Raw genomic sequence first — 25,492 nt, 5'->3', positions numbered from 1 at the left:
TTCTATGGCAACAGGCAGTTTTCTCCATTGACTCCAGTCCTTATCCCTTTCCTAAGAAAGGGGAGCGCAATATGTATTTTGAAAACCCAGCTGAGTTTCTATAGGTCTACGCAGACAATACTCCAACAATCTTGTATTTGGCAATGTAAACTGTTTCAGCCATTTGTTAAAGTGTGGTGAAATACATAAGGCAGTCCAGGCTTGCCACTGTGCAGAACCTCTTTTGCTGTACATCTACTTTTGGCATATTCATAAAGGAATGTCATAATCCACAAGGACTCATGTGATGAGTAAAAAACCCAATAATCCTACACAATAGCTGGAATTATTAACATCTGTCTTCTGAAAAGCGAGATCATGAAAGGCTAAGTGTCTTTGCATACAGAAAACTTAAAAGAAAGCAGACATAAAAGGCAAATGCAAATTAAAAATTAAAACTTTTATTCTGTTAAAGTGTCCAGTCTTACAAGTCTTTCAGAGAAAACAATAGCAGCCTTCAGTGCTTAAGGTGGAGGTGCTGTTGATCAGCTGCCCAATCCCACATACAAAGTGAATGTCATGATTCTGAAATGTTACATCAAGTTGCAGGTCTCGGATGCCAAACCACAACCCTGCTTGTACATTTACAAAATGGGAGTGAACAATGTTTAAGCCATGAGTAGTGTCTTACTTAAATGGACATATTTGTCAGCTGTAAAAGATGACTCAGGCTCATTAGCCCCCTTCTCATTAAGTCTCTCTAGAAAAATTTGCCCCATTGTTCCATAAACTTCCTTTAAAGGAGACCAACAGGGAGGAAGGGTAATTCCAGAAATCCTAAATTAAGCCTTTCTTTGCATGATTTCACACAAAATTCACTTTTGCTATTGGGGTCCAGCAATTCAAGTACAGCTACTTTTGAAAAGGGATTTTGGAGATGAGATTTCTGGAGGATTTCATACTGCCAAAGCAGTTTAATATTAACCTACCACTGCAGCTGGAGGGATGGAGGGAGAAAGGCCCAAGTCAAACAATACTCTTGTCCAGTTCCAAGTCTGCTTCACGCACTGTTAGAATGCAGGTAGGACAGAAAACTCACCCTGATTTGGCACGTGCTTAGTAAAACTACAGGATCCACTGCATGGCCAAATGGTGGGGGAAAAAATTTCCTTTTAAAATGCAACGAGAGAAAAAAAAGTGAAGTTTAAGCAATAATTTTACGAGTTAGCATTCACACAGCCTTACCTTAGGTAACATTTCAGAGTAGATGACTCTACTGTTTATGGTATGACAATATTGTTTGTCAGCGAGAAGTCACGCCAAAAGTTAAGAAATCTCTCCATGGTTGAAAGAAAATGTCAGAGGAACAGCTGGCTTCAGGCAGAGACTACTACAAACACACTTGAAGGAGCAAGTGCCTCTGTGGAGAAGTTACATTAATGCATCTCTAGAGAAGGCACAGCTATTAATGAGAAAAAAAAGTTACTCCTCCCCAAAGGACTAAAGAAATTTAAAAAAAATCTAAAGAACTCAAGCCACACAAGTCCCTTTCCAAAGCAGGAAAAAAGGTAAGGAAAGGAAACAATGTCACAGCTGTTGAATCAATAATATTTGAAATTTTTTCCATACACCTCATCCTCTGCAAAGGATGCCTTATTGTTCTCAAAATTCCTAGAATCATTTGTTAGAGAGGAAAAAACAACAAAAAGGAGGACCTCAGTGTGGTTCAGCAACAGAAAGCCACTTAATACTATTTATGGTAATGAACACCAAGAACTTACTTTAATTAAAATGAAGTGAGCTAAATGGAGTGTATAAATGGTAATAAAAAAATAAAAAATGAGGTAGGATATTATCAGGAAGTGACAATTAATACCAAAGAACACCACATCATGAAAGATACCTGTAACAGCTATTTAACCATTCAGACTGGCAGAGTAAATTAATTCCAGCTGCTGAGTTACCTGGGGACCAAATAATAAAATAAGAAAACAATCTTAAAGAACAACTTCAGCTAACATTCCAGTGCATAGTTTCAGAGATACAGCAAGATTTAACACATTTAATAGGTTTGGTATTCCTTGCCTTTCAGCTGGTTCAAAATAATCAGTTGCAACTTATTACTTTTTGGGGTATTTAGCAGGAAAGGTAGAATTCCACTTTACTAACCTTCAGTCCTAACATGGGATGAGTGTGCTTGTGATCTACAGGGGCTGCAAGAACTCATTCAGCTCAGAAGTGCTATTAAGGAAACAGATTATTTCAGTTCAAGTTGTTGTATGGTTTAGCAGCTAATAAATAATCTGGTTTGCTACTACTAGAGTGCTTTGAAAAGCCTGTCAGGAGAACAAGACACTGACCAGACAGTTGATTGTCTGCTTAAGTTGAATGTTTTTTTCTGAACATACAAATCCATGTCAGAAATAAAACCTCTAAACTTCAGTTTGATGGAAAATTAAAGGAAAAAAATATCATATACACTGATTGAATACTTGCAAATGAGGAAGGATTGTTGATGTAAGCTCATCCCTCAGAAACTGAGCAATCCAGACAAGTATGGGAAGTGGATGACTCACTCTGCTGTGGGTTGAGTTTTGCAGGAGTCCTGAGCAGTAAACACATTCAGGACCTCATGGTTTAGACCCTATCCTTGAAGTTTTAAAGCTTCTTCCTTCTCATCATACGAGACTGATACTCTGGAATCAGTATCTATTTGAGGGAAAACCAAGAAGCACATATCAGGAGTAAATAATACATATTGCTGTCTTCCAGAGTGGCAATGCATTTTTGTGCCATCTGTGTTTCTGGTACATGAAGTTATCAGACTGCTCATCCCTATTTTGCCACACAGGAAGCTATCTCGAGCCCTAGCAGCCATGACCAAAAAAAAAATTGAGCTTGGAATATTGTAAGAGCAGCAAAAAAGCTAGTGTTTTCATGCATGATCGATACTGGCCTGTCTTACAATTGCTTTGTAGATCTCGGGCATAGGGCAGTCTCTACTCAGCAAGCAGCAGTATAGCTCTGTTATTTGATCAGAAGTTAGATATAGTCTCTGACTTCTGGCAGAATAGCCTATTGTCCACTTGTCCTATGGACCCAGCACTGAGACACATGGCAATTCAGGAGGCTCGCAAGCTTCTAGAAGCACTGCAGCATACTTTTGCTTATAGAAACTTTTAATGTAGCTGTGTAAAGTTTAGTTTGTATAACTAAGACCACAACTAGAATCAAGCGTCAAAGCACCTGCCTACAATGACCTAGACATACAAAAGAAATCTCTCTACTCCTGTAAGCTAGGTGAAAATCCTGTGAGCTGCTTTGCCCTTTCAGCCCTGCCTCGACGAAAATAGATGTGTTGTAAACCAGTTTACCCAGTAGCCTTGAATACAAAACAGAGTTCAAGCCTCTATTCAGTAGCCATTATTCTCCAGCGCTATCTTTTGGCACAGAGTAAGGGAAAAAAAGTTTCCTTCACAATCCAAACAGCCCCCACACCCACCACGAGGAACTGACTGGAAAACAGTATTACTGTAGCTAAGCCTGAAGCCATTCCCGCTTTACTTAAGAAGCATTAAGCCCACCTAGCAATTTCTGCCCTCTCTGTTGATACAAAACGCTTGTGCAAATAGAATGAGGACAGTCCAAGAAGCATCAGCATCAGTACTTCCCCATCCTTTCAGCAGTGGCCCCAACTCTTAACACAATTTCAAGACACTAACCCTGTTAGAAACAAGAAGAGTTTTTACAGTACCTTGCCTTCCAGATAAAGAGATTTAATTATATTATTCCCTGGACTGTTTAAACTTTTCATAATGAATGGACTAAGGGAAGCAGAATTTACATCTTTCTTAAAAGCAGTTTTATAAACAGATCTCCTGGATTTTAATGTAGCTTTATTTAAGCATCTGAACATCAACAAATCCAGAGCCCAGTTAACATTGTTCATGGTTTCAGCATGTTTAGTGTATATATTTCATATCTTACATCTGATGAAGAAAGCCACAGTGTGCCTTATTGCCCCAACATCCAAGGGATCACCACGATTTGCTAAGCCAGGGCACTCGCTGGCAGCTTGCCAGGAACCACTCTGGAGATGGCTGCAGCTTCCCCCTTTTGTACACATGGGAGGCCTCCAAACTTCTCACGCCTCTGCTTGCAGCAACTCCACCTTGGAGCCAACCTGTCCGTCTGATGCAGAGTATTACAACCAGGACCTGCAGGTCCTTGAGCCTCCTCTTCCTTCTGATGGAAAAGAGCAGACTTAAGGTGTATTGTAGGCACACCTTAACCATCCCACCTTATGGACATGATTATCAGTAGCTATTACAAGTTATCTCCCTCTGCCAGTGCAGAAGGTTGGGGTTTTTCGTCAAACAATACCGAACAGGTCAGACTTGTTTCAATAAAGACTGCTCTGCCCCAGGGATCTAGAGGAGCTCAGCCCACAGGGGATTCTCATACTGCTCCTTAGCGCTGAAGGAATGAAAAGGGGAAGAAATAGGAGGACAGGGTTCTTTTCCAGCACCAAGTTCAATCAGCATTAGCCTCTTATTTACATCAAGAGGTGTAACAGGAACTGACAGCTGTTAAAGTGAGGAGGACAACAGAAAGCAGCTCTGTAGACTGCATTCATGAAAAACACTAGCAAAGCATCTAACAACTTGGGGGGGGAGCAAGAGGTGCAGAGAAAACCCGAGTGTTCCTCTTTGCTAACACCACCAACCCCAGGAGGCACCCTGACACACTGGCCAATTTTATGGTCATATCTGATATATGACAAGATATCAGGAATTTAAAAGTAGCTTAAAAACTTTAAAAGCCAGATCCTGAAGCAACTCAATGCTTCTGGGAGAGTAGAATAGACAGTCCGACTGCTTTTTATCCAGATTTTTCTCCCACTTGCACTATAGCCATCCATTTCAGAACAGGCTAAAGCTCTGGAATTATGTCAGTTAGTGCCTCCAGCACATCAGCTGGAGAAGGATGCTATGTGATCTACTCATCAGCACAAGCAACTTGAAACTGTTAAAATAGTGCAATCTTAAATGAGTAGATAGAGTTGGGGGGGTTTGGCTCCTTCTCCAGGGGCAGAGGAAAAGGTGTAGAGTGCAAAGGGGAAAGACAATTAGTAAAAAAGATCCTGCATTCAAGCTGATGTCAGAGAAGTTTATCCCCCAAATCCTTAATGCCAGCATCTAGATGAAATCAGCTGTCTGTATCCTATCCCACCCCACCGTGGGGCCTCACTGACTGAATCTCTGAGTCAGAATCTCTAAGTCAGGTGTCATAGTAAGAGACGGAGCTTCAAGAGGTTTCCTAGTCTCTTGATCTCTGCTTGCAGGACACTGGACACTCTCAGTCCCTGACACATATAAGCCCCATTTGGAGCAATGCAGCAATCCCCACATTTCGTTTCCTCCTCCATTCAAAGGTCATTTCTTCTCACCAGCACCATCCACCTCACCCCACTTCCTGTCCAGAAGAACAGCAACACCGCTTACTCCCACTGGCCCTTGTTCAGAGGCCAACTAATCTGTCCTGATCCTCATCCTGATCCCAAGCTTCCCCCACCCTGCATCTGAGGCAAGAAGTCACCTCATTCAGAGTCATGTTTGTTCAGGGACTCCTTGGCTAGTCTGGTAGTGATTGGAGGGGAGAAAAGGGAGGATCTGGGGAAAAGGGGACTGGAATGGCCTTTTGTTTCCTTCTAGTTGGTCAGAGGCTTCTCCCTTTTTTCAAGGGTTCAAGCTTGCTCTTTGTCTGCCCTCCACAGCCGCTCTTTGACTTCCAAGGGCAGTGTGTTGAACAGGTCCTCCTCTACTACAAGCCCACTGCGTTTCAGCAGAGGACATTCTCCCAGCTCCACTGGCAGGCACTCCAAGCGGTTCCCTCGTAGCTCTATCTGCGATAGATTTGTCAGCTCTCCAACCCGGGATGGAAGCGACTGCAGCACATTGTTTCCCAGGTTCAAGGTTCTCAGCTTCCTGCACTGGAACAGCTCTGGTGGGAGACTCTCAATCTGAAAAAAAAAGAAATCAATCATAGGCAAAGTCACCAGCAAACAGGACACATGCTCATAAGACACCGACAAGCCCACACAATGCTTCAGGGTTTACAGAGCGCTTGTTTTCAATCATCCACTTCTCCCTTGAGTGAGCTCCTGCTTTCCACCATAAGGACCGTTCCCAAAGTAAAAGTCACTACACCGTGATTGTATGGATTCTTCTTTCAGACATTCTATTACATTAGTTACAAACGATCACCAATGACGGTGGCTAAAGCAGAAGACATCACCAAGGACACGATTAGAGGACCAGAAACCTGCTCCTTTACTATCCTATACTACTGGCCTATACTGTCATATGCTCCCGTCAGTACTAGCTTCTTTCCATCCCAAACCCTTTATACCGTCATTGGATCATAGCCCCTTTGCTTTAAGTAGCCATTGTACAATTGGTATTATACTAAACACCATTAAGACTGGATTTAGTCAGTACTCCTAAGTTTGCTGTAATAAGAGCAGAGGCTATGTGGGTACGATCTCCAGGCCCCGAGAACTAGGGCTATACTTTCACCATTTCTGCAGGGCTTTGGAATGTTGCAAGGACTTTCTGGGCTCCAAAGCACAGGTTTTTTTGACAGTGCCAAAATGCAACCAAAAAAAATGAAGCCACCAGCTGTTAGCTTTCCCACCACCACCTTCATGTATCCATGAGTCACTAATTTAATAAGGCTTATTTCTATTAAAGCCTTTTAATAGTCCAGTCCTCCCAAAGAATTTCTAGGAAAACAATATGGCTAAGGTTTAACAAACACTGGGCTATGAACTAAACATAGCAATTCAGTATTCTCCCCTTAATTCAAAGTCTCATCTTGGAGGCTATCATTTGCCTTTAAATACAACCGTGTTCTTTTTGAAACTTAAATTACGCATTACATCATTCATGGCTAAATTAGACTGTAATCAGTTCCGAAAGAGATTGAGTCCAAGGAAAAGCCAAGAGAAGACCAGACCAATTAAAGACAGTTCAATTCAGTCATCGTTACTGGTACTGCCGAGTGTTTGCAAACAGCAACATGCAATCAAATGATCACAGACTCTTGAAAATAATAGTGTTATTTAAGGGACAAGTATTGGTTTAGGAAGGAAACGGTGTGCTATAATACAGCCCGCTTCCCAGAATGGTACACTGGTACCAGCCAACTCCATAAGTCTCTATTTGCTAAGATTGCTGAGCCAGGAGAGGACATTTGAGATAATTCCTGGCCTTGGGAAATGCCAGCCTACCAGTCCTTATGTTTCTTGCTGTCACTGTTTACTGTAAGTAACCAGGCTGTCAGAGCCCCAGGGCAACTGTGGCCTTGCCCAGGCACCTGCAGAAATACAAACAGCTTAGCTGTTTCACTGGGTCCTCACCACCTTTTGCTTCAGAACACACTGGAGCAAAGACTGCTCCAGCCTTCCTGTTGCATTAGCATTTTTTCAGAGAGAAATGGGTGGTGCCACACTGTGCTGCAGAAAATGGAGCTGCCTCTTGCTCCTTTTTATCCAAGAGAGGCTCCACCCCAAGACTGCAGAGGATACATTGCAGATTAACCCTTGGAAAGCTGTGCTAGGAAGGCTGCCAGAAGCCAAATGGTGCAGAATTATCCAAGTTCTGAACAGTAGCGTAAGAATCTTTACAACTCCCTCATCTTTGCTTAATGCCATCCTCAGAAACTGCCCATATCAGCCCTGCTTGCCCCCATAGAATATTTTGGCTTTTAACTTAATAGGAAATGATGCGTACATACCATGAAGTTTACCAGAGCTTAAGCCACCTGTGCAAACAGATGCACAGCCATCCAGTCTCTTAGTGCTGGGAAAACTGAGCGAGCAGCTATTAAACTGGGATAGCTGAATAGCTGCTGCTTGTCTGCCGTTACTCTTCAGTGGCACAACAGACTTGAACTTTCAGACACCAACTTCAAAAATGCTGGCTGGAGTTTTAGGAACCCTGTGTAATACTAAACTGGATTAGCAATTAAATACTTGATTTGAGAGCATTTCCCCCGTGAAAAGCCAAACCACAGTAGAGCTGCGCTGTCTGCCTCTCACAGGCAATTTGACAGTGTTCAGTTATGAATACATCTTGCCAATAGCAGTAAGGATCTTTATGTATGACAGTGAAAACTAGGACTGCTCCAGGACAATTCTACTGCATGTTCCCAGAAGAACACAGAAGCCACTAATTATATCTGTCTGCAATTTGTAGTTATGTTAGAGCCTTTTGCAACTTCAGGTGGTAATAAACTCCAAGAGAAAAAGAGCATCCCAGGAATTTGCAGACAGAGTGAATGAAAGCTTCAAGACACTCAGCTCAGCACACCAGTCCACAGTCACAAACTGATCTTTGTGATACATGGTAAATGAAGTCTCCTTAATCCCAAACACAGGAGCAAAGATTCAGGAAAAAACATGGGTACCATTTGCTTTAAGTAAATAAACACCCTCCAACACAAGAAACAACTTGTGGTAATCAGGCAGCATAGCACACTTGGTCATCCCCTCTAACCTGCCCTGTGCTTAGACAGACTTAGACTTAAACTATCTGGGATATTACACAAGAAAACCCGCAGCCATCATACTGAGACATAGCAAAGTGCCATCATATTTCCTCCTCTCTCAAAGTCAAGGAATTGCCACAGCTCACACTTTCACATCTAACTGACTACCAGTTGATAAACCTGGTTTAGTTCACTCTGCCCTGAGTAAGGACACTGCAGAAGATTGCTTTGCTCTATCCAAAGTCACCTTTGCAGAACGAGACAATGCATTTTAGAAGTGACAGCTTAGGAACCATTTTTCATAAGTCTGTCCATATCCAGCTTCTCACAAAAAAATGCATGCTTTCAAGACCAAACTACAGAGTATTCCCTGGAAATGCAAACTACTATAAGCAAAGCTGTAAGCCACACACATACATGCCCTAGGTGGCTGCTGCCATAATGTATATACATGGCTGAAGTACATAGGCTTAAGTGCATAGTTCTAGATTAAGACTACAGTTTCTCAGATCTCCATTTTAAGCCTCAAACTGATGCCAAGCTAGAGACTACAAGCTTCAACTGCAGAGAAACAACTGACAGGCAGGATTTCTAAACAGCCTCCAATTGCCACTTAGTAGCAGTTTCACTGTTAAAAGAGGAAATGCTACAGAACAAGGGCTGTTTGAAGAAAGGCTTGCCCCGCAGTTATTCACCGTGTTTTGCCTTAGATAAACCCCTCAGGGAGAAACAAAAGCTTGAGAATTTAAATAGAATGGCAGTGCCAGGAGTATTTCACACACACCATTGTAGCATGTTTAATCACACAGATAACAGAAGTGCCAGAGTTACTTTACTCACACAGCGACACTCACTTACCCTGTTGGCTGTCACAGCTAGATTCTGCAGGTTTTGAAGAAGTCCAACATCTGGTGGTATGGAAGTCAGGTTGTTGTGGCTGAGATCCAAGTACCGAAGTTTTCGGCAATAGAAGAGCTGGGTAGGGATCTTTTCTATCTTGTTGCGATTCAGGTAAAGGCGCTCTAAATTAGTTAAGTTGCCTATTTGCATGGGGATGTAGGCAATGTGGTTGTACCACAATTTAAGGCAAGTGAGACGATGTAAGTGCTGGAAGCTGATGATTTCCTCAATGGTCTTTAGGTTATTGTCCTTCAGGTCTATTTCCTGCAGATTGTGGAGGCTAAAGATAGAGTGAGGAATGCGTTCCAAGTCACAACGGATCAGCTCAAGCTCTGTCAAGTTGACCATTTTCTTAAGGCTGTTGAGAACAATGAGCTTGGTGCCCTCATTGTTGATGGAAAGCTTCTGAAGATGCACACCAACATCTGTCACCACCTGTGGCAGCTTGGTGAGGTTACTCTTCAACCTTAACACCTTCAGCCTCTTCAGCTCTCTCAATCCATCTATCACAATGTACCGGTTGTTTTCGGCACTCAAATTCCCTGTCAGATGAAGCTCCTCCAGTGTCTTCAGGCTATAAATCCAAAGAGGAATCTCCTTGATGTCTGTGAACTTGATGTGCAGAGATTTCAAATTCTCCCTTAAGAAGGCAAGGGCTGGAGCCTCAATTTTGGCAGCTGTGTGGTAGAGCCACAGTTCCTTAAGGCTGGTGAGCTGAGCAATGCTCGGGGGAATAGTGACATCGGGGATAAGCTCCAGCTTCAAGACCTCCAGCTCAATGAGGTCAAAGACCGTGTCAGGAATGCCACTCAACATGAAAAGATGCAGTTCCAGTTTATCCTGGGAGTTCTTGGTGATCCTCTGGCGCAGCTTCTCCAAAGTCCACTCATTGTTGAGGTTCAGCTGCCGCAGTTTGTTCTCACTCACCTCTGACAGAAAGACAGCAAAGCGCTTGGAGTACAGGGGGTCATATTGATCAATTAGATGGAGCATAAAAGCAAAGTCATTTTTCACATCAGGAATATCACTGTAACTGCTCTCCTCCCGGATAGACTCAAAGGAGTATTTCTTCAGTGATCGCCTCAGCATCCACCAGAGTGTGTACATGCAGATCAAGCCATAAAATATCACTAAACTGATGTAGAAAGATGCCAAGATTTTGAAAAGAGTAGCCAAAGGATGAGCACAGCGGTACATCCTGTAGCCAGTCAAGCTCTCAATGTCCACTTTACAGTCAACATCAAACGTTATGTTGTTGACATAGTAAACAGTATAGCAGATGATCAGAATGAACTTGATCACTTTGATGATGGTCTGTCTCATGTACAGGCGATAAACTATATCCCCCTCTTCCACGTGTGTGCGGAACTTCTTCACTTTCTCAAAGAGTGCCTTGGCCTGTTCACCTTCCTTTTTGTCCAAGACACCAGTCTCAGACCGGTCCACAATCCCTTGCTCAATTCGAGACTTTGTTCTCTGCAGCATGGGAACAGTGGCTTCCACATCCTCACTGACTGTGGAGGATTTCTTGTCCATGGAGCCATTCATTTTCCCAAATGCTGGCTTGGTATCACTCTCTTCCACCACTGTCTCAGATAATGCCCTCGTTGTCCATGGAGAGTCAAAACACTTAAGCAAAATAGACACAAAATGCTCCAGCTTGGAGCTCGTCCTTGGGAATTTGAACCAGAAGTTGCTACAAGCCAGGAAGATGAGAGTATGTAGCAGCACCAGATAGGGAAAATACTTGGCAAACCAGTGAAGACGGTTCTCGTAACACACCGCATCCACATAGTTATACTGGTGCCGATCCAAATCATATCGGATCCCCGTAGGCCCTGTATCAGTAGAGGGAACAAGACTAGAATTATAGTAGGTACGCTCTGGGGTTGTGGCTGTCCAACCTCTAACTGAGTCATTGCAAGAGTCTTTGGTAACCCATTTACAGGGCAAACAAATCATTTTGTCCTGGGTGACCTGAAGTGTCCCTCCAAACACTGCAATCATCAGCATCACTATGGAAATGTAGTCTGTGAAGACATCCCACCATGGCTTCAGGATGCGGTATGCCGGCTGAGTGTCAGCAAAGTAGCGCAATTCAGTGACTGGAATCATGATTCACCTGAAAGGAAACCAGAAGCAGCCATTACTAGCTTAAACTGTTTTGTTCTGCTTTTCAAGAGGGCATCAGGAAACTCATGTTTTACATGCTGGCACAGCAAGACTGGTATTAACCGAGGCCCAATTTCAAGTCACTTGGAAACAAATAAATGAGGCTTCCTGTGAGTAATTTGCTACAGCTGAGACTCCTAAGTAAGTTTGTTGCTGTCTTCCCTGACAGATGAATTGTCACAAAACATCAGAACTGCTACTTATCATTAGCAGTCTGTGGAGCAAGACATTCACACTTAAACAAAGCTCACAGGACAGACTGAAACTACCATGCCAGACCAGTATTTAGAAGTTTACTGTTTTATCTAGGGATTTTATTTCAGGGATGAAGGAATTCACCAGCACTGTTAAAAGTGATAAAATCCACACACAGAGCATATACATCGTGAGTTTGTTACTGTTTTTACAGAGCTAGAAAATAATAATTCTGCATTTGTGTTGTTCTCAAACTGTAGGGGCAAGGAACAGGATTTACATACAATACAGCTATATTTCCTAGAACCACTTCTTTGATGCAACTCAACACCACATTGATAAAGCAAGCTGGAAAAAAGAACAAAGTTGGCTGATATCATGACTTTTCCTTTCATATAAGGACTTTTGGCTTCCCCCCTTTGCATTAATTCTCCAAGGAAAGATTAGTTACTTGCCCTCTGATAGATTCAGTACTGAAATCCTGTAACAGCTGCTCTTTGCCTTATTAACTTCAGAAGTAGAAGGGGGAGACATACTTAAAAGAAGAATTCACTTCCTTGACAAACCACTCCCATCTAGAGTTCATCTCAGCTGGGATTTAAGTGTCACAAAGGAAATCAAAAGGTTCTGGGAAGCAGAGGCCTTATAGCAGTGCTTGTTCTGTCCTTCAGACTTCCAGATGAAACTTCGAGCACATTCTTCAACAAGCCACAGAAAGCCTGGAAGCCTGACTGATCCATGGATAACTGAGCTCTCAAAATTCACCTGACAGGCAACACAAGCAAAGAACATGAAGTCATCATAGCTTGTTCTAATGACGGTGAAAAAGCAGTAATATCACCTCATACTTGCTAGCAAAGTTCAGGAATAGGACAAGCACTAATCTTGCAGTCATTCTGAAACTCACATGAATTCAATTGTAAAGGAGAAAGAGCAAAAATTCAATCATGGTTCCCCAACCCATAAGATAGCATTGGTACAGAGAGTCTCAACAAGTCCTGGGGGACTGCAGGGTCAATAGTAAGTTTCTACACACCACTGGCTGAGAGAAAGCTTTCTTTGACAAGCAGGGTGCCCACACCACTTGTCTTGGTAGAACTCAAGTTCTTATTTAAAATGAACTTCCAGCACAGAACTGCAAAGGAAGCCCTTTCTAATATGAACTCAAAAAGCACCACATTCCCTAGAGACACTAAATACAGAACTTTATTCCCTGGTTTGCTGCTTACAACAATAAATGGTAAAATGCCAGCTTTGATTTAGTGCTACTTGGGAAGGCTCCAAGCAACTAGAGGTGGTAGATTGAAAGATGACAGCCATCTCTTAAGAAGTGATTGCCCTTCTGCCCATCCAGTTCCAATACTACATTAATCCATCACAAAAGACAGACTGGGGTAACTCCACATGCAAATTTTTTTTTTTGAGTGGGAAATTTTGAGACACAAAATGGCAGGACCTGTTCTAGAAGTCCAGTAAAACAAGGCAGAACAGCAAATCTATTAATTTATCAACCAGTAAACTCATGCAATCCTGGCACAGGATGCAGAAACAAGGGATGAAGTAGCCATTTACAGCACTGTCAGAAGAAACTACTGTCCTGTTAGGCTGCAGAGCACTAGCAAAGCAGCTGGCATGTCTCTGCAGAATGGACTGCACTGAGCAGATTAAGTCAAGAGGATTACGCATTCACAGGGACGAACAGTCAAAACTGAACATCTTCTGAAGAGCACCTGAGCAGCTAGAATAAGAGAAGCAACAAGGTGTTCAGAGCCCCACTCCTAGTCCTGTTGCTAGCTTGCTGCAAGGCCCTAGGCAAGGCATTTCAGCCATGCCTCAGCTTCCTTCTCTGAATACATCCACCTCAGGGAGAAGAGAGTCCATGTGCAAGATACATTTGAGAAGAGCTGCCTGTGCATACTACAGAAATATTAATTCCAGGATAAAACAGGGTATGGAAATTTTCTTTACACCCCCTGCACTCCAGGACACCTCAGACAAAGCCAGTAGTCAAACAGCTCCCTGAATCACAGTTCCTGGTGATGTATGTCTCTTCAGTTTGTCTATACAGACAAGAAAATTCAGAGTCAAAACCCATTTTATATCTGTATTTTCTGCAGGAGAATCTATAGCTCTGACAGAGGCCTTTAATCGCTACTGACAGAAGCCTTATACTATCCCAGACCCCTTACCCATACATTCCCTCCCTCCTCAGAAGCACCAAACAGGACACATACCTGATTGGTTTTTTGCTTTTTTGTTTGGTTGGTTTTGTTAGGACCCCTACTACACCAGGCTAGGAAAGCAAGACAATTCCTGGAGAAACTAGGAAGTTCAGCTACCGAAAGGTTTGAGAGCCAGGGCAGGACCACTAACATACTGCTGGACCACAAGGGAAAACAAGCAAGACAAGAACACACATGCCCTCCCTGTCACCCTCCGCATCCCTCCCACCCTAATCAGACTGAGGGAGCAGAGTCCTGCACTTCTACAGTCCAAACAGGAGAAAGCCTGGAAAGCTTTGCGAAAGGGGAACATCAAAAGCTACTGCGGTCATCTGCTGGAACAGTTATCTCTGACATGGCTTAGCTTCTGAAATCCAAATACGCTTGCAGGTGAGCACAGCTTCAATTCTACCAGACTCATAACCCGGCGGGACTTCGAGAGCTAGAGGTCTCACTACATACCACCCTAAGGCTCCAAGAGAGTCTAATGGCAGTCTCCCAGCAAGCACACATCTTAAAGCACTCTTGCCAGATGTAATGGAAAGCTTTTGTAGTGACTCCTTCTAAACTACATTTAAGACGTAACACAAATGCTGCCATATCATCCCTTGTTCTCCATAAATGCTACATAAGATCCTATTCCTCTTTTCTTTTCAGGAACATGCAGTGAAAACACTGATATTGCTCATAAAATAATTGCTCCCTATTTAAACAACTCCTTACTCCTCCTACCCCGCACCAAGGAAAAAAAATATATTTATCTCCTTCCCTCTCTTGCCTAGATACTACTTCTCACCAAAGATCCTTCCTCCTCCCTCCAGTGCTTCATCACTCCTGGTAGAGAAACTTTTGCAGGAATTGTCAGGCCCCTCATAGTTACCCCTAGTAGGCTTATGAAATAGGGAAGATCTCTTTTCAGGAATTGGGGTCTCATGGCTAAGGCATTTTCAGACTTGACTTGTGGTGCTGGGTTTTGCCCAATCCAGGAAACACCTAATTTCTTCTCACAAGAAATTAACCTTGTGCTCACTTTGATTTGTACCTCAAGATAGCTAGGAAGGAAACTAACAAGAGATTAGCACAGCAGGCCCCCTAGTTCCATTTACCAGTTACCTGGGGTAGGAAGTCTCCCTTTACATTGTGCACCTACAAGACAGCTAAAAAAAAGGAAAGAATCATCTGAGTCTCCCATGATAGTCCATTACAGCTCAGTGTCAGCAATTAAACCCCAGTAGGGTGGAGCAGGAAATCTCCTGCTTTCCAGTAACAATGACAGGGTCACTGGAGGAATAAAAGAATATTTATAGCAAGTCCCCACTCCTCCTGGCAGCAGTGGAGACCCTGTTCCAGTCCCAGAAGAACAATAAAACTAGGGACCACCTTTACAGAAGCTGGAATTTGCCATGTCTTATCTAATCTTACTCCCAGCACCTGCAGTAAAAGGGAAAATTGCCCACCAAAACCTTAAGAAAATAGGTGAGAAAGTTGCATCCCTCCTCACCCAGATTTCCCATGCACGTAATACATCTCTAGTTCCTGAAAGACAGTTCTGCATCAAGATGCAAACGTCATCTTTATTTTGTGGACTCCATTTTGTAATCATTTTAGAATGCAATTCTTGTTGCAACACACTCTTCTGGATTAGAGCAAGCAGTTTTGCTGCTGGGGTTGATGACAACAGCAGACTAACTCTGAGAAGTCAGATTCTCAGGGGCCATCTCTGTCACCTGATGCTCCCCTATGTGGTAGGATTCTTCCCATAGTGACTGTGATTCCAATCACTATATAGAAACCAAGCGGGTAGCTGGAACACAGACTCTCCCAACAAGTACACAGGCAGCAGAACAGGATGATTTACATGGAGGACATTATTCTGGCATAAGACTAGGAACAATCCTTGCATGAAGACAGCTGGCCAAAAATAAAGTTACCTCCCTTGTGACCAAGACCAGACCAAGCTCCACAGGACCAGCAGGCAGCAGACTGCAGAGATTTCAATCTTCTGCTCTTTTCAGAAGTTAACTCCAGTATGCTTTGTCAGCAGGAAAAGTGTTTACTGTGAAGAAGCTTCATTTGCTAAGTCAGTTTGTCATATAGCCTCACTGAAGGCTAAGCACAGAACATGTAAACTGAGTGAAGGAGTTTATAGACAGGAACAGTCATAACTGGAAAGGAAGTACTATGTCAGAGCAGTCTTGGTGAAGAAGGACCCAGGCTCCTTCATATATACTTCAAGTTGCAGAACCTTCCAGTTGGAGCTCAGAAACAGGTAATTTGCTTACAGTATAGTTACTTCTGCTGCATGGAAGGCATCAATACTAAGATTTTGAAAGAGTGTTTTACTAGTTTAAAGGCAAGTTGATTTCACAAAGTTTGCATAATCTGATAGGTAGGAACATCTCTGCCTAAACTCCTGTCAACTTATCAGAAGCATAAGGAAGTACGTTTTCCAAGGGTATAATTAAATAGGCAGGCTTCAGGTACTGCACACAGAGCGGGAAAAATAAAAAGTCTTACAAGTATCTGTCTCAGGTGTTTCAGCTTTTGCATTCCGCAGTGCTATCCTAGCTACCACACAGTCCCTGAGCAGTCCGTCACCACCCGCCCCCCAAGAAATTACTTTACCTTTGACAGTTTCAGCTACACCAAAGCAGCACTACTTTGAGCACTACAATTCATATCCAATATAGAACCACCTCAGGACAGTTATATAGCAGCAACATCTGAGATTGTACTGGGAAAAATCTGTATGCTAAAACGTCATTATCATACAGCAGGATCAATCCAGCCTAAATAAATACACTCCTGAAATCTTTGCACATTCCACATTTAGATGCTACATACCTCTTCAGTGCCTGCAGATTCACCTGGATCCAAGTTTGCATCCCACCGGGGACTCCTTTTGCCAGTTGATTATCCCTGCCTCAGCCTCCTGAGCACCTACATACTATGTGCAGCACAGCCTCATCATTAATGCTGAACAGGCTGATACAACAGAAGAAACAGCAGTTTCAGAGTTACATAACCAGCCTGCCAAACCTACCCAGACTTCAGCCAACCATAAGCATCACCAAGTACTAATCCTATGTTTTACTAGACACACCTGGAGAAGATAGATAATCACTCATGTTAGAAGAACAGGGACATTCTGAGCACACCACACCTAAATAGTAAAACCAGTCAGAAACAAGATTAAACATATCTAGCTAACAGAGGCATCATAAAGCAGCATGCATCTTACTAGATAAAGACTGACAGAGCTGAGAGCATGAATGCTTTCCACAAACCCCAGGACCCCTGCGATATTTAACAAGTTTGAGGTATTAACAGAGCAACTGCTGCAGAAGCAAACATCCTCTGATTTGGTCAATGCCTCTATCCAAAACCATCCAACCTAAACAAGTGAAGATTGACTTATTGTTGACAGACACCTGGCTGAGCAGCACTTGAAATTCCTGCCTGCAACTGCTGGCCAGCATTATCCAGCTAGGGACAAAGTAAACAGAAACAACATCACTGTTCTGTTTCACTGGCTAGTTTGTCAGGCCAAATATTCTATCCAGCCTCCTCTTTCCTCCTTTCTGTAGGCCATTCTGTTACTAATGGAGCTACTGGCAAAATAGGACTACATGCAAGATCTCATCACCTGCACAAGAATTTAAGTTTCCACCCTTTACTTCCAGGACCTCCCTGAAATCAGGGAAGTCCTCTCCTCACTTTTAGTGGCATGCAGCTTTCAAGTGATGCAGTCTCATAATACAGTTTTAAATAAGCAGACATGGATGCATTGTATGTTGGATCTTGCAACACTTTAGTTTCCACTATACATATTCTTAATTCTCAGTGGATTTCCCTCTAAGACTGTGGACTGCAAAGCAGAAGTCAAGCACTGGTGACAGAATTTCTCACTTCTCAGAAGCCCAGAGAAAGAGGGAGTTGTTAATGTGCCAACAGCAGAGGTAGAGAAGGGAAAGAAAAACCTTGATGCTGTTAAGACTATAGCCCTGATTATTGACGAGCTACAACACGTTACAGTAAGTTTTCAACAGAGCAGAGCTTCCCTCCCCAGCATGCTGCCACCTGAAATCCTGAAGAAGGGCATGACACAGAGCCCTTTGTTCAAAAACCAGGAAATGTAAGAGCTTTGCTGGTCAGAAATGGGACTGGGAATTTACATGTCTCCTCCCCCATATTTATTAGACACAGAATTAAAAAGAAAAAAAGGAGGCTGAAACAGAGCTGCTTTCAGGCACCTCTCAGAAAACGTTCCAAATACAAAGACAGCCATGTGATCAACTGGAAAAGTCCAAGACATGAGATGGAGCAACTCAAGTGATTTTGTCCTTCACTGTTCAGAAATAAGCAGCAGTGAAGCCAGATGACAAAGCCCTGACCAACCATTATCTCTATATCAGGTCCCTTCCGCATTCAAAAAATAAATCCCTCCTGTGGGACAAAATGTCTTCTGAGATAGAGAAGTGAACATGTGAAGTTTAAGGGTCATTTATGATTTAGACTAGAGGATAGAGTAGTGGAACAGCAGCTGCCAGAACTTACGCTCTTTGCTTCGTGGGTCAGCCAGTGAACTGAACACTGAGAGCAAGGTAAGCTGGTTTTCACACCACCATCCAGCAGCTGCATGCAACATGCAGCCCCACCCAAGCCACAAGATACAGCAGGATGAAATGAACTGACTGTGTCACAACATCTTTACTGAAGCTCACGAAAAAGAATAATCCACCAACACTATAGATAGCACTTTGTAATCTTTACAGCTACCCCTTAGTTGACTCTTCGTGTCAGATGCAGGACTGACCTTTTCTTAACAGCCTAGCGCAACAGCTCCTATTTACCGTCACACAAGCAAGCCTGTCCTAACAAGTACAGGGAAGAACATTTGCACTATCAGAACAATCCATGCTGGAGGCCGGGCTCAGCCTGCCACATCTTCTGACTTATGACAGCGTTTTGCCCCAGCTGCACAGAATTGAACATAGTCTGAAGTTATCAGCATCACTGACACTTGGAGCAGGGACTGTATGTCAGTGTCATACAGATATGTAAATTTAAGTGCTATCAGATGACTTGCAAGAGTGATGCAAACCAGAGAAAAATGTCTGTGTCAGCTTATAAATTATGAATGTACATGGTCACAGGCTTCCTATCCAAAATTAATTTTCTCTTTGCCATAAAAAGATGCTTCAAGGACAGGGCATTGGAGCTCATCTTGGAAAAGTACAACTGCCTTATTCCAACAGGACACTATGAAACACTCCCTCATACTGACTAACGCAAGTGATTGAATTAATTCTGTTAGTAACTACTTCAGACAAACAGACAGCAACAGCATTAACTTGCAACAACCAGAACAGCTTCAAGCACCTCATCAGCTGCAGGAGAAGGCTTTTCAGCATTTAATTCCAGCATTGAGAAGAGCCATACAAGAAAAGGTAACCAACTGTTTTCAGCTAAAGACAGAAATGGTGGACAGAGCAAAGCTTTGACATATCTAACAACAGATTAAGAAATCAAGACACTAGATTCAAAGCAAGTAAAAACTTTTAAGTAAGGATAATCTTGATTGTTGACAGACTGTCACAACATGCACAAATCGATGGGTGTTGCCACAGCTGTTTTCAAGCTCAGAGAGATGAGCCAGTTAAGATGAAAGAAGATGCATATGAGAGCAAAGCAAGATAAGACAGACATCAACTACCAGCACAATAATACTTAGCCTCAGTCTGAGGAAAGAAGAGGAATAAGTACATATTCACACATTCACCATATCCTATGAGCCTTGCCTTCAGGACCATGAGCTCCGAAACAGCTACTATGACATCCAGCTCAGAACATTCTCTGACTACATTAGTTGATTAATAAGGGATGGGCCACCTAACCTTTGATCACCAAGATCTGATAAAACCAAGACTCTAAAGGAGAACCTGTTAACTAGTCCAGTACACAGCTTTACTGTGCACAAAGGTAGACTGTAGCTACAGAAGCAGCTTGCATATTTGTCACGAAAGAGGAGCTTTGTGAACTGCCAAAGTCATTTTGTAGCAAATGTTAACAATTCTTAATACACAATGAGAAGGAAGCACTACTATTTCAGCGGAGACCTCATGACTGAATAGCTTTTAGTTTCAATTGCAGTTTCATAGCAGCAGGAGGGGTATGTATAATCCAGCTATATGAACTGGATTTCAAGTTGCAGTACAAATACATGCACCACGTCAACAGTTTAAGCAAAAAGCTGCTTGGAAGCATTCAAGATACGCTCTTCAAAGCATGTAGACTGTTAAACACCTGTTCAGTATTAGTGTGCATATCCTAAACTGAGGCTGTTTTTGAAAACACTTGGAAAAAATGCACAAAGGCGGCTCACCACACTGCAGCTGAATACGTTAACTTTTAAGCATTACCAAAACAATATCTAGGCATCCCCCCCCCCTCATATTAAGGAGCCCCACACAAAACTCCTAAACCCTTCTCCTCTGTGCTCCACCAGCACTCACCTGACATCGCACCTCTGTTTTCCTAGACACCAGTTAGGCTCAATCTAGCAATCTAACTCCAGAAGTGAATTTCACTTCCTTTATAAGTACTCTGCTGAAAAAAATCCTTCTTTAGGATGTAGAAGAATTACATGAAGGCCTCAAAATAAGCCTGCTCCAGTCACACATCAATAACACAGTAACTTACACATTTGACATCCACTGCTTATCTTAAAAAAAACAGTATCAAAGAACCCCAAACCACAGACCATCTTTCTGAATGCCGGTATTTACTAGAACATAATCAACTCTAAGCATTCAGGAAGTCATCACTGGAAGGCTTCAGGCACTTCACATTTCAAACATGGAAACATTAGCTTTTAACACATGGCTTCTAGCATACTTTAAGGAAATATTTATGCACATTGTCTTTGACCTACATGAATAAAGTTAGGGTTTCCAAATACCATGAGAGGATCAGTACAAAAACCAAATCAGTGAACTGCCAGAACACTAACCAGAACATCAGACAAGTCTTAGGAATACTTGTATTCCAGAAGCAACAAACTACACATCTCGCTGCGCAGAACACAGCCAATCTGGACAGCATTTCTCATCTTGAAGATAAGCACAGAATTCTGCAATACCTTTCATCACTATCCTAGTGAAAAACCAGGGAAGCAGGGAGTTTCTTGCAACTAGTTTCTGTCATTGCCTAATTGACACCCACACGGGTGACTAGCCAGTGTACTCCTAAGAATTCGCTGTGAACAATTGCCTAGGAGATGGCTGTACAGCAATACAAATACCACCCTGCAGGAAGTGGAAGAGCACCTACCAAAGTGAACAGTTCTCACTACTTCTCAGCTGCATTCTGTTTAGGCAGCAGTCACCAACCCATTTACTGGACAGCCTTCAAATATTTACTGTTTAGTGCAATGAGAAGTTGGGGTTTATGTGGCCAGGAGTTAGATGTATGGGTGAATATATAACGGTTACATTCTACTTTGGACAATGGTGAGTTCTTTTATTCTTTTTTCATCTTCACACTGACTAAGGGCTCACAGAATTTAATTAGCTTACCACCACTTTCCCCATATCAGCCTCTGATCAACCACCTTTCCTCCTTGCTCCTTATCAGCCACCTCATCATTGCCCTGTGCTTTGCAACTGTGTTTAAGTAGTATCCTGGTCATTTTTTTGGCTTTACCACTCAAGAGCTGGCCTGTAGCCCTTACCCTGCAGCTGGGTTCTGCTATCTGCACTTCAGTTCTCTGTGCTGGAAGTGGATGATGTTCCTGCGTGCTGGATCCTCAGCGGGTGCTGAAGCGTTGCATTCCCCACACTCCATGGGAACAGCTTCCCTGAAATGAAGCAGAAATTATCAGCAAAGAAGAGGGGATCAAGTTCACAGAGGGACCATGTTATGTAAAAGCTTCGTAAAGGATATCTAAGAAGAAAGGAACAACTCAGAGGGTCACTGGGAACCAGAAAGAGACAGCCTGATACCTGGAAAGATGGTCAGAGCTCTAACAGCTAAGTAACACTCTTAAGAAGGAATCTCCAACACCTGTTATTCCCACAGAAGTTACCAAAAAGCAGATTTTGCAGACCCAGACAAAGGAGATGCTGAATATTAATATTACAACTAAGTCTAAACTGGTAGGGACAGATTAACCTTTTGGAAGAAAAAGCAAAAATTTTTAGATGGGAAAAAGAATTATATAGCTTTACTACCTACTTTCTAGTCTGAAAATGTTGATTTTTTTTTTAAATGTTATGATCAGGAGTATCTGAAAGTGTCAATCACCTTTCTTTCCATTCTGGATTCAAGCAAATGTCCCCCTTCCTCCCAACACATATCTACCAACATGAACCTTTCTAAAGTGGCAGCAGTTTAGCACCATCAACAAGAATTACAACAGCTTTTTTTTCCTTGCTTCCTGCATGTCAGCATGGGGCATGGGAAAACAGACAAGGGAGCAAACCTAGGCTTTGAGAGATCTCTCAAGCGTCCAGCCTCCTAGCTATGTAGGAGAGGACTGCAAAACTTCAGAAAGCATTTCATCAACAATAGGGAAAAATGAAAAGGAAGAGACATCACTGGGAAAAAAAAAAACAACCCCATAATGGTGAAGATGTTCAAGAATACATTCCTCCTGACCCCAAAGTTACCAATAGGGCTGACAGGTTTTGAAGCAACCCCCTCATAATCAAAGCTACTCTATTTTAGCTGTGACAGACTGCAGCAAAGGAAGCGTTTAAAGGAGAGGACTCTCCGCCCTTCTCCCCCCCCTGCTCTCAGGCGACGGCCTCAGCACCAGCCCGGAGCCCGAACACCTCGGTACCAGCTCCCGCACAGGCAGACTGCGCCCCAGCCCCGTCTGCCCACAAGCCTGCCACACCACCTCAGCTTTCCAGAAAGAGAAAAGACACCCTCTATAAGATATAAATAAAAATCCCAACCAGCTTCCGCCCCCAGCACCGCTGCCAGGTAACAACCCCAGGGCTTCTCCCCCTCGCCGCAGAAGCAGGGTCCCTCGGAGGGGACACCCAGACGGGACGGCCCCGCCTCGCCCCACGGACGCGGTGGGGGGCCCACCTGCCCCGGCTCCCCGCCAGCCGCGGGATGCCCCGCCGCATGACAGGGCAGGGACGACGGGGACACGGAGGAAACGAATTACTGCCGAATTAGTCAGCAAATCCTCCCCGCCGCCCGGGCGGTGCGAGGGGAGCAGCTCGGCGCTCAGGCCCCACCCGGCCGCTGCCCTCCCCTCAGGCGCTCCCCGCCGCCGGACCCCAGCGCCGGCCCCAGCCCTGCCTACCGCGGGGTCCGGTCCCGGTCCCCTCACGGCCGCCCCACCCGGAGGAGACGTCCCCGCAGCCCCGCCCGGCCAGCACCCGGGCCGCTGAGGGGAAGGCGGCGTGAGCCGGGCCGCAGCAGCCCGCCGCCGACACCCACCTGGCCGCCTCAGCCCCCACCCTCCCTCACGCCGGCTCCGGCTCCTTTTGTTCGCCCCTAACCGCACCGCGGCGGCCCCACCCCGGAACTGACCTCAGCTGCCCGGCATGGCGGCCATCAGCCCGTCCCGCCGCCGCCGCTGGCGAGGAGCGAAGGAGGGCGCCGCCATCTTGGGAGCGGGCGTGACGAAAGGGCACGCCGCCATCTTTGTGCAGGGCGCGGTCAACCCCAGTGGGTGGGCGGCATTTATAGTGGCGGGGGGATAATGAAGAGAGGGAGAGGCGGGGAGGGGAAACTGAGGGCGGAGGCGCCATCTTGGTATGGGGCAACGCGCAAAGTGGTGAGCGTCTTAAAGGGGCCGCCAGAATTCCAGCCTCAGTGCTGAGCAGGCGAAGGGGAGGGTGGGGAGCTGAGTGCCTTCCCCTGCTGTGGCAGGACAGCAGGAGTTTGGAGTCCAGAATTTATTCTTTTTGTCAAAAAAACCCACAAGATTTACCTCTTTATTAAGGTTTATGACCCAATCATGATCACGCCTTCTGTCATTATTTCATTTAATGTCATTCTCAGTACAGCAACTTGGTCTCGCAGCCTGTGGCGCTGAGGGACGGCAGCCTCTGCCCCTCGGAAAGAACAGGGAAGAAAGCCAGGCCTGCCAAGGACCGCTTCAGGCTCTGATTCAGTCTGGTGTCACTGCTGTGAAAACACAGAAGGGTAAAAAATGATAGCTGCCATGCCCTGACATCGCATTGTTTCAGGTTTAGCCCCTCGGCATGGTTCAGGCCCTGCGGAGCCCTGAGAGAAGCGTCCGCTCAGCGGTCTGGGCCTGGTGCGAGTCACCTCCAGGCTCACAAAAATAAGGAGGCTGTGTTCCTTGTCCGGGCCCTACCTCCTCTCCGGTGACATTAAACCCTTTCCTTAGCTCCTAAATGGTTAAAATCAGCTTCACCTGCCTCTCTTTGTGGCTGTGCTCTGTGCAGGAGGAGGGATGGTACATAGCCCAGGCCTGACCACCCAGTCCTCCTCTCACACACCAGCGTAAAACTCTGATGCGCGCCTGGTTCCCATCCTTCAAATCACCAAACAATAACCGAGGCCACAGACATCATCCGTATTTAGGGACCACGGGCACATGGTCCAGATAGGTGGAGAAAATCTGGTGAACATCTCACCGGATGCCTCAAATAAAAAATAGTGGATACACCTAGTATGAACATTTAAGGCTAGTTAACAATAAGAGAATTAAAATAATTTAAATTGCAGCTTTTACCACTTTTTCCTTAAGAACCAACCTATGTGACATTTCTAAAGTGGCATATTTTGAAAACCCCATTCTTTTTCTCTAACAACAGCTCACCAGACTAAGGCCACTGAAAAATACAGCGTTTGTTTCCTCACAGCAAGATTAGTAACAGCGGTGTGTTACGAGGATATATCCAACAGTAATTTTGTGGTACCTGAAAAAGGCAGGCTGGTTCACTAATGGTTATTTTCATTTGGCTGACTCATTGGAGGGCACTGGGCAGCATCATTTTTTTAAAAATTCATAAAGGATGGTTCAAAGGCATTCATTATCATTTCGTTAGTGTACAAGAGGCAATTCTGAGTGCTTAAGTGCAGCCAATTTTAACTTGTATACACCCGTGATCACTGTTATAGTAAAATAAGCATATCTGTGGCTTTCTAGGAACATGATAGGTCTTAGCATCCTCCTGTAAACCATAGGCACAGGACCTGTACCAGAGGAGCTATGAACCTACCTGCCAGGGGACAGTGTTGTAGGCGTTCACCAGCCTAGGGCAATAGCTAGATTTAAAAAAAAAAAAAATCATTAAGAAGAATTGTCCATGTCTAGATGCACTTGTTAAATTAAAATGACTTGAAGAAAGGGAGGCTCTAATTCTCCTTGACTTTTACGGTACAAACTCCAATAAGGTCAGATAGTGTCCTTTTCCTTGTTGGCCACATGCATATTATCCACCAATTTCTGCTGAATTTCAAGAGGACATTAAGGTGAAGTT

At 44.0% G+C, this 25,492-nt stretch overlaps 1 protein-coding gene across 2 annotated transcripts; it reads right to left on the bottom strand.

Moving 5' to 3' along the window:
* Positions 1-426: 426 nt before the first annotated feature.
* LRRC8A (leucine rich repeat containing 8 VRAC subunit A) lies at positions 427-23,590 on the bottom strand. 2 transcript variants are annotated; one of them, XM_059828727.1, is made up of 4 exons: positions 23,568-23,590; positions 21,751-21,876; positions 9,388-11,551; positions 427-6,001 (listed from the first exon to the last, which is right to left on the bottom strand). In XM_059828727.1, exons 3-4 carry the CDS (start codon positions 11,542-11,544, stop codon positions 5,726-5,728), a joined length of 2,433 nt encoding a protein of 810 aa, XP_059684710.1. In that variant the 5' UTR covers positions 11,545-11,551; positions 21,751-21,876; positions 23,568-23,590; the 3' UTR covers positions 427-5,725. The 2 variants fall into 2 exon arrangements, with proteins under 2 accessions (XP_059684710.1, XP_059684708.1); XM_059828725.1 differs by lacking the exon at positions 23,568-23,590 and adding an exon at positions 23,475-23,505.
* Positions 23,591-25,492: the final 1,902 nt, after the last annotated feature.

The sequence above is a fragment of the Gavia stellata genome, chromosome 24 (genome assembly GCF_030936135.1).
Source record: "Gavia stellata isolate bGavSte3 chromosome 24, bGavSte3.hap2, whole genome shotgun sequence".
NCBI lineage: Eukaryota > Metazoa > Chordata > Aves > Gaviiformes > Gaviidae > Gavia > Gavia stellata.
The sequence above is the reverse complement of the archived record's forward strand: the minus strand, read 5'-3'. Positions and strand labels throughout refer to the sequence as shown.